Raw genomic sequence first — 10,506 nt, 5'->3', positions numbered from 1 at the left:
TAAAAAAGAAGTCTAGCATGTTTGTATATTTGTGCTTAAAAACAACGAAGGAATAACAAACATGGAATCACTCTCGATTTATTCAAGACAATCTTCCTACACTGTACCAAGACTGTCAGATTTTCAGCATATTCATATCTCCTGAGATAGTGTAATAAATGTAATATTTATTTATCCGCTTCAGACATGCAATTTTGTGATGACCGAAGACTGGTTATGTCAGATATTGTTTGTTTGTGGCCTAGAACTTTGAAGAAATCATTATAGGTTTCCGTATGTTACTAATTTTAGAAATTTCAGGCGTTGTAATTCATGTTACTATATGAAATGGTAAACTGGTGCAGTGTATAGCATGACGGTAGATAAGATTATGCAAATAGAATAGATTTTTAGACAAATATAAAACGACTCGCTTTGGATCTTTCTTTTCGTGAAAGCAAGTACCACTATTGCAACAATCCCTATTGCTTTCTTGAAACAAAATTAGTATTGGTGCGACAAGAAAAATATCATCCAGTATATTATAGGAAATGTTTTCTTCATACTTCTGTCGTCTACTGGTAATATAGGTAGATCCCAAACAAAAACATAACGAAAACCACAAAAATCCTCACTTGGGTACAGTATGTTTTACTGGTCAGTTCCAGAAATAGGAATGTTACTTTCCCATGATGAAATCGGGTTTTTGAGCATCACCACAAACGGCTTCAGTTTCGTTACGTTCCCAGGAATTTTTCCATGGTTTTTTTTTTGGTCAATTTGGGCAACACATAGAGCTTCTGTCTTTCCTCAGATAAGACACTTCGTCTGTAGTGATTTTGTATAGGAAACCTGTACTTCATATAGGAGCTAGTTGACAAAGGCAGTGTAACGACATCTTCATTATCAGAACAGAGTAACAAGTTTCTTGTGTCATAGACCAGCTAGCAGCGTACACCTGGATGCGAGCAACCCTTTAGTTTTGCAGCCATCGGTCATCAGACAGGAGCAGTTTATCTCTGGCATCTGGCTGCAAGAATAAAGTATTTATTTATTGATATATATACGAATGATTTCACATACAGAACGAGGCCTGATTGGGAAAAGGGATATTAGCTACAATCGACTGTAAACCGCACAAAGGACTATACAACGACTGCTCAAAGGAAAGTGATGTAAGTTTGTGGACTGACGATCGCGATGGTAGACGAAATTAGATTGGGCAAAAATTATTTCATACTCGAAGTGTAGGGCACTTGCAGTATCTTGAGACACATGGATTTTGTCAGTTCACAATGCTGATAAAAGCGTGATGAACTATTTTTGTCCACACTATCCAGACATTTCTGTTCGATTCTTACTATTTCTCTAGCTGCGCCTTTATCGACAGGCAAGTTACAGACACCGATTCGTAAGAAAATATTTTCTCCATCCACAAAAACCCTAAGAGTGAAACTAATTAATTTGCCACTGGGTTCATTTTGCTGGTGATTTCCTGCCACTTACTTCAGCAATCCGATCTTGCTCTCTCGAAGAATGCAATTGGACTCGCCCTCTGCCCAGGTCCTTTTCTGTGTCGATCTTCGAAAGAATCATCAATATCTTTGACAACGACATCGGTTCTTTTAATGAAGGGGAATCGAAGTTGTATTCCTGACTGGAAAATGGTAACCTACGGTTACAGAAAGAAATCACAGTGGATTGAGGCGACGCTAATTTTTTTTAGGATATTTTCTGTTTAAATCAAAAGGTGGAATACTAGCATTAAATAACACGAACTGAGTAAAGAATGGAAATCACCCACCTTCTCCCAGATTACAGCGAAGATGCTGATGAAGAAATAAACGATACAGACTTAAAGAGTCATTCAAGCATGTCTATGTCAAATAATAATAATCATAAATGTGAGACATATATTCGCTCCTACTGATCACAGCAACCAAGAACAGACACCTAATGAATAACATAAAATGAATAATGTTTACAACAGTCCGGTTATTGTTTTACTTTATATATAGTGACATATTTCTTAATTTTGTTATGGAAGTGTATGCAATGTCAGTTCGCCGCAAGGAAACTAAAACATAAATGTGAACTGATCACTATCTAAAAGCCGATCCCCTATACGTTCTAATGCATCCCCATGTAGTACATTCCAACATTGTAGTAAAACACGAGCAGCAACGACAGTGAGACAGTTGATAAATGGTCACTTGTAACCGGTGTCAAGTTACCCTAGATGGGGTGTTGTCCCAACTGTTCATTGCGAAAAGATGCAGTGATGTAAACAGCAATTTATTAAACGTCACTTTCTCAAAATACAGTAAAATACAGTCAAAAATCATAATTAACACACAATAACATGAAAACAAAACGAAGGGATCATGTCTGGGGGATGCTTAATCCACCAGCAGAATCCCGGTCTACTACATGCAAAGGCAGGCTGGTAAATCTGTAATCATTTCCACAAAAGTAACCACATTTACTCAGCCACTACTAAACCTATAATCCACGGTACAATAGCAGAGTTTCAGTTCGCGGGCCTGCGTTTACATTTTCAAAGTGTCTCGCTATTTATACTCTGTACAGGATTTGGCGAGTCTATCTACATATACATGTCTGATCCACTGAAAGCTGGAGTTGCCTGTAGTTCACTGAGCCGTCCAGTGTGACAAATGAACACCGCGGCTTAGATGAATTCGTGGAAACATAGGAATGACAAGCACATGTATGGGATTTGATCGATGATTGATTTGACACCGCTTAACCGAATTGCTTGAATCTTGCTGCGCTTAATGGACATCCCCACCCTGAGCAGATTGCAGGTGAAAGCTGCCTACTGCAGGGAGCAAGATTTTCGTGTCTCGATATGTTACAATTATCAATAACCTGTGGCTGCATATTTGAGCCTCAAGGACAGTGCGATACAAAACGTTATAACGAAAACTAACACGGACAAATGCCTTCACCTTGTCACATGCAGTGTTCAACGTATCATTTATCTCCCAGGTTTTATTTGAAACATTTCTTCTTTTTTTCAATATTACAGGTTACTGAAAAAAACAAACTGGCTATCATGCTTAAGAATATTTATCATGACCAATAACACTCAATTTTGTAATTTTTTTTTCATATAAATGCAAAAAAACTCCGCTTTTCCGGACCGTTCTTCGATTGTAAAGTCAGGGAAATAGTAAAGGCTTTAAGCTGCTAACGTTTGAATAGTCTTGGCTGGCGCTGTTATTTTCCGATGTATTCCACAGTATATCTTTGTTCTGAGAATGCTTGGGTTTGTGACTGAATTGCTCGCAACACTAGTTTATGGCCACAAACGTTTGTGATCTAGGCAAACCCGTAGGCTAGGTGTCAATCTGATCTGCAGTATTTCAATCTGTTCCCAATTTTGGAAAGTTTGACAGAATTTCTGCAATCAGTGCTTCAGCATTATAAGCCTATAGACATGGTATCAGTATCATAAAATCCCTACTTCAACACACCAATGATCACAAACGTTTATGATCCTGGTAAGCCTGTAGACATGGTATCAGTATCATGAACTCCCTACTTCAACACACTACTGATCACAAACGTTTATGATCCTGGTAAGCCTGTAGACATGGTATCAGTATCATGAACTCCCTACTTCAACACACTATTGATCACAAACGTTTATGATCCTGGTAAGCCTGTAGACATGGTATCAGTATCATAAAATCCCTACTTCAACACACCAATGATCACAAACGTTTATGATCCTGGTAAGCCTGTAGACATGGTATCAGTATCATGAAATCCCTACTTCAACACACTATTGATCACAAACGTTTATGATCCTGGTAAGCCTGTAGACATGGTATCAGTATCATAAAATCCCTACTTCAACACACCAATGATCACAAACGTTTATGATCCTGGTAAGCCTGTAGACATGGTATCAGTATCATGAAATCCCTACTTCAATACACTAATGATCACAAACGTTTATGACCCTGGTAAGCCTGTAGACATGGTATCGGTATCATGAAATCCCTACTTCAGCACATTAATGGTCACGAACGTTTATGATCGTAAGAAGCCTGTAGGTTGGTGTCGGTCTGTTCTGCAGTTCTTCATTATGTTTCCTACACTATGAATTTCAACCGAATGGCCTGAAACCTGTATTACACAGGCAAACGTTCGTTGTGTTGGGAAACCTGGGCTGTACGCCAAACTTCAAAACTGCCAATCAAATCCATCAACACATTAGCTTGGCAACATACAAAGAACTACTTAGCCCTTTTCCCTTTAGACCTATGATGGTCGCGTCAAAGCACTTCGTGCATAAAGTAAGTACAAGTGTTCAAATACATATGTCCAAACCCCGACAAGAGCCACAGATAAAATCCTTTACATATAGGTGTTGTATCCACATACCTTCTCCCAGCCGTGTGCTCTGGTGATAAGAGCGTAGGCGTGTTTTGGGACAATAGTTTTAGGGATTTCTGTGGATGAAAGAGTGTAGTATTAGAAACGGCTTTCCACTGCTTACACTGGGAGTAGCTGTTGGGAATTTCCTGTTGGCTCAGACGGTCGAGTGCTGGGATATATTCAGATCTGAGGCCACCCAATTCAAATCCCGATCAGATCGGTAGGATCATTTCTTCCTGTTCTGTAGTTCTATACTCACCTAAGTCTCCGTTGTGGATTTCCTAAAGTGTGGCTGATTTGTAAATGCGTATCTCCCCTCTTTGCAGCTATTCCTCTGCATACTGGGGCGAATACAAATTTCCTGCAAGTAGAGAGTCGATGTTCAGAATGATGTCAAGTATGTAGACCAACATCACAGCTGAAAGACATGGGTCTTACGGAAGCGTGTGAAAATAACTTTGAGTGAACTGATTTGTTGTTGGAACATACACTCAGACACGGCGTTTGCAAGAATTTTTGTAAATCGTTTATTTCTATATAAACGGGTTACAAAAATTCCGCATCTTCCACCAAGCATAAACACTTGTTCACATTTCATAACAGTTTCGTTTACACACCAAGACTTCCGATAAGTTTGATCTTTTTGCGCAGCAGATTTTTATAGAAATGTTTTGAATAGGGTAACCCCGAATCTCCTGTCGCTATTATTATTAGATTATCCTTGGAGCCCGACGAAAGCTCGTGTTGGAGAGAATCAGGTGTATATCGAGATATGACTTCCGCCTTTTTAATTATTAGCCACGGTAAGAGAGAGCTTAGTGTCTCTGATATTGTCATAGTCCTGTGCGTAATTACCGCTTTTAACGATACCCGCGATCTGTCACATTTGCTTTGAGCAGTTACTACAAAAGCTTTTGCATGCCAGCTGTCATCGTACTTGTATTTATTTATCTCAACTCTTGTTCACTGACGACAGTCTGGAGTGCCTTAGTGGATATCACCTATTCACGGACTCTCATCGTCCAATTAGCTGAGTCGTTTAGCCGCCAATAAATCTGAAATTTCATACTAGGCTGTCCACGGATTTCCAGTCACGTGGTTCTCGGAAATCCGCAACGGACTGCAATGGTCGTCTGCTAGCGAACAGAAATTGTTCTTGTGAAAGGCGCGTTGGCTGATGTGCAATATATAATGGTGACGAATACCTAAGACCGCGCATTAGAGTACGGTCACGTGACAGATTTGAAGGGCGCAACTTCCCGCAAGTCTGAAGTATAAAACCGAGGTCGTCTTTTTATGACTGCTTTAAGACGCCGTTATACTAATGGTAGCGGATGGAGAGAACGGGAATGGCATTAAAACCTAATCAAATGCGATACGTTACATGGCAAACTAGCCAGGTGTTAAACTGTTCAATAAAGCAGACCGGTCTAGATTTCCAGACGGATTACCTCAATGGCTGTTTCTTTTTTTTCTCTTCAGCGAGGATTGGAAGCGAATTAGTTGCTGCCACAAACGTTGACACATTCAACGGTCTAGCTTTTCCACACTCGAGTACAAAAACAAATTCAGTAAAAACACATCTTTTTCAACTTTATTTCGCGAAAACTACATAGTGTGTACATCTTAATAAGATAAATTCCCTATAAGATACTCTAAGTTATACTTTGTCGCACATATGGCCATTTATTCATCTACAATATTTTCCCCAAGTTTCGAATATGGAAAACCACAACAAGAAAACATTAGCCTACATGACACAAGAAAACTGCAAATTACAAAAAAAAAAAAACAAAGAAGCCTGCTGTAAAGAATGTACTTGAATCATTAACTGTTCATAGTCTAGTGGATGGAAAGCCATATTTAGCAAAAATTAGCTAACATGACACCAGAAAAGTTGGTAGAAACGAAAAAAAAAAAGCAAAGACGCCTTTTGTTGTAAAACATGTATTTGAATCTACTATTGTTTGTGGAGTATGTGATTTTCAATCAACACGTAGATAACACCTAACCATCTGTCTTTTATGCAACAGAAAAATGCTCTGTATTCTAGTTTAGGTGACATATGAATTGTCTAAGGCTTGCATTTATTCATGTTGTTTGGACTGCATGGGAAATTACACCACATATTCACCTAGGTGTGGTTAAATGATAACAAAACTCTGCTGCTGAGAATAGGCAAATTGGTTTTCATATTTGGACGACTTAAAAAAAAATGCCAAAGTAATGTAAACGACCAATGGCGAGCTTCTAAAGTCTTTAAATAATTTTAACGTCTTCTTCTAGCTTTATGTAAGTAGTATTGTTAGTGCAAATTTTTAATAGAAGAATCCGTGTGTTGGTTCTTGTTGGAACAGACGACGTTCAAATGTTTGTTCGAAATCTAATATGGCCGCCAAACCAAGTGATCTAAAAAAACACACTTTAAAACCATAAAAGATTAAAATCAGCTGGAATTTTGCTGCCAAATTTCAAATAGCTGTGACTTGCAATTTTCTAGAAAAACGACAAAAAGCACCATCCAAAAAAATTTTATAATTCTCCGAGCGAAAACAAAAGGCGTCCAGCTTTCAGATTGAAAATCGAATTAGGCTGTGTAGGGAGGTCTGTGTGAAATGTTTTCCCAGCATCTGCAAATGGCGATGCATTGATGGCTCTATGAGCTTTACTATTATGTTCCAAAATAAGTACAAGAATGTTTGGTGGTGCCATATAAACATTATGGTAAATACAAAGATTAAAATATCATATAGAACTCGCTAGGAGGGATTGCTCTAGGGCCTTTACGCTCGTTTCCTTCTCACATGTAAGTTATTACTCGAGTCGGCAAAGGCCGGCTGGGTGGTTGGTGGCAGATGGCCGGGTCATTTACTTACAATCCGATTTAGAGAAATTCAATTGAAAGACAAGAAATTTGTCATAGTGGACTTCCATCAAAGGAACACGTGAGCCAATGAGACTGCCTGCCCACGGACAAAAGCGACACTTGTCGACAAGGCATAATGAATCTCGTTAGTTCTGCCAATTGACTGTAGCCTGTTGTCTTTAGTGCGATCAACATCGTGGTCCGAGCGGGTAGATACGATAGAGCTAGTCAGAAGTGACCTCAACCATACATCAAAGCCACCTTATAGCACGCCACGTTTGTCGAGAGGCCTGTATCCAGAGATCTTCCACATGGTCGGGGCCAGAAAACAAAGCTGTCGTTTCAATGGTGTCTCACTGATACACTACTGACCATAAACCTTTTCAAGCAAGTCCATCTTGACCCTAAAGACAATAGTTTGAGACGATGGTTAAGTGCACCTAGTCAATTTCAAGCAAATGGTTCAAAGACTGTGGGAATTCTGGGCGAACACAATGCGTCAGTAGAATAGTCTCAAACCTATAATCCAATCTAACTGGTGGATTCACCAGTTAGCTCCATATATAACTAGCCTTTCGGAGAAAAATATCAGGTACCTTAGTAAAAATAGTGTCTTCATTAATTCCATTACTTTATGGTTACACTGCTATGTCGCCATTACCTTCATGGACCTTTCTGTATGTTGTCTGGTCAATTTTTTCTTCCAGTTCCATGTATATAATTTAATTGCACATAAGACTCTTGTCTACATATGCCAACGAACAAATTTTATTTCTCTCCCTCTAGCGTAATGCCTAGATGTAGATCAAAGTTATAACATGCTTGTATAATGAAGTGAAACTTGAATCATTCGTTGCCAAATAATGTTTACGCATTTACTCAATCTGTATCTTAAACTAAACCAAGAACATACCTAATGTACGTTTTAGATCATTGTCAGAATCACGATGTATTAGCGCATGACCAAAAAACACATTCGGACAAAAACCAAGCCGTAGAATATAGAAAAAATCGACCTAGCATTTAATTATTTAAGACCGTTTATTAACCACGAAAAGATTGTATTGACAAGATAGTTAACTCGGTATAATGTGGTTTCTAATCGGCGATCTGCTCCGTGGATCTCTTCGTCTGAGGATAATGAAGGATAGCAATATGCATTCCACCCTCTGATGATCAGAGTAATCTATATCATGTAGTGTTATTATAATCAACGAATTCATTTCCTTGGGGAGTCGAGTACCACTAAAGTTTTCAATAAAGTATAGAGGGGACCCTTTATAGACACAACCATGTTGTAGCGTGCGAGTATATCCTCATGAAACGTCATCATATTGCTGCTGATGTAACAGCAGGGTGTCTCATCGCGGATATCACATTTGCATTGTCAGATCAGGAGCTATCATGCAGCACTGAGCCCTTGGTCAACCTCTCCTCAGTTCATTTGGTGTAGTTGCGCGCGGTGCCTCGAACGCCATATCGCTAAAACATTTGGTAGTAAACTGTCCAAACTACGTGATCTCAAATCCCAGTTTAAGACAACTTCACCATGAAGGACTGAGGAAAAAGTCTCTTTGTTTTCGTTCTGAACACAAGGGAGCTTGCAACTAACACATTATTCACTGTGTTTCTTTCCCGAGGCTGATATGTTTCGAGTTATAGGTAAAGTAACTCTTATCAATAGAGATTCACAGATAATATACCGCTCATTAGCCTTCCAAGGCTTCCAAAAGATGTGAAAATTCAAATACTATTGAAAAGTTTACGCTTCCTCATCAAAATTACTGACCTTCCTAATGAAAAGTAATCATCGCAACTGTGCAAGTTTGCATCTTAATATTTATTTGATTTATTTATTTTATTGGTGTTTTACGCCGTACTCAAGAATATTTCACTTATACAGCATTATGGTGGGATAAAACGGGGCAGGGCCCGGGGAAACCCACGACCATCCGCAGGTTGCTGTCAGACCTTCCCACTTACGGCTGGAGAGGAAGCCAGCATGAGCTGGACTTGAACTCACAACGACCGCATTGGTGAGAGGCTCCTGGGTCATTGCGCTGTGCTAGCGCGCTAACCAACTGAGCCAAGGAGGCCCCTGCATCTTAATAAATCCCATGCTTAGCTACCCAGAGTTAGATTTGATTGATTTATTTGACTGGTGTTTTACGCTGTACTAAAGGATATTTCACTTATGCGACGACAGCCAGCATTATGGTGGGAGGAAACCGGCCAGAGCCCGGGGGAAAGCCACGACCATCCTTAGGTGGCAAAACTTCCGACGTACGGCCCAAAGTTAGATATAAACCACACTATAAATCGGGTGGGCATAAAAAATGGGCCGTACTTTGATGCTGCATTGCTCCATTATCCTTCGTTCAAACCATTTCAAACTTTAGACATTCAAATGGCATGTTTTTGTTAATATACTGACTAATTTTCAAGGTCATAACATGAGTAGCCTGTACACAGGGTTAAAATGAAAACAAAGCCTCATAAACGCACGTTGACCCACACTGCATCACCTGTCAGGTGTCATGAGTAGAGTGCACGCTGCACTTGTTTGACACGCGTCAATCAAGTGTCGTGTGGAAAAACTGTCTGGCTCTAGTGTCAGAGAAACCCTTCTGCCAGATTGGCAGAAGTTTTGCTGAATCAAGATGGTTTTCTTTGCGGCGGACAAGTAGTTGATCACCTTTTCAAGTAAAACAAGGTAGAACATTATTTTGAAATGTCCGGAGCATACGTTTTTGACTCTATTCTGATTTTGGTCCCATGAACAGAAATCTAACAGAATTTTAGAAGCTGACGTTAGAGGGTTTCGGAGATATTGAGTGTCAAAGTACGGTCCATTTATTATGCCCACCCGATATGTGGCCTGTTATCATGGACAACATCTCTTTCTCGTAGTACTCCGTAATACATAGTGAGTGCGTGAGTGCTTTGGGTTTAACGTCGTACTTAACAATTTTTCAGTCACATGACGACGAAGGAATCCTTAGAGTGCATGTAATGTGCCTCCTTGTTGCAGAACGGATTTCTTTTATCCGTTTAGCGTTGTTTCACTGAGACGATACCGAACGCAAGTAATTTAGCCGCCCCAGCCAAGCCAACCAGTCGTTGCGCTATTTCCTTAATGTGTTTTAGAGAAGCCAACCAGTCGTTGAGCTATTCCCTTAATGTTGGAGGCCAAGCAAGGAAGCTACAACTTCCTCATTTAAGGCCTTAGGAGTGACCCGACCCAGAATTAACCC

General features: G+C 39.7%; 1 protein-coding gene across 1 annotated transcript in view; it reads right to left on the bottom strand.

Annotated features, from left to right (window-relative positions):
• Positions 1-386: 386 nt before the first annotated feature.
• LOC135468957 (elevenin-like) overlaps positions 387-10,506 on the bottom strand; it is a 29,421-nt gene continuing 19,301 nt past the window's right edge. Inside the window, exons 3-5 of the mRNA XM_064747450.1 lie at positions 4,646-4,747; positions 1,486-1,651; positions 387-1,009 (exon numbers count right to left, since the gene is read on the bottom strand). Coding sequence (XP_064603520.1) covers positions 956-1,009; positions 1,486-1,651; positions 4,646-4,747 — 322 coding nt within the window. The 3' untranslated portion in view covers positions 387-955. The remainder of the gene's footprint in view (positions 1,010-1,485; positions 1,652-4,645; positions 4,748-10,506) is intronic.

Source organism: Liolophura sinensis, chromosome 6 (genome assembly GCF_032854445.1).
Source record: "Liolophura sinensis isolate JHLJ2023 chromosome 6, CUHK_Ljap_v2, whole genome shotgun sequence".
In the NCBI taxonomy this organism is placed as follows: Eukaryota; Metazoa; Mollusca; class Polyplacophora; order Chitonida; family Chitonidae; genus Liolophura; species Liolophura sinensis.
The sequence above is the reverse complement of the archived record's forward strand: the minus strand, read 5'-3'. Positions and strand labels throughout refer to the sequence as shown.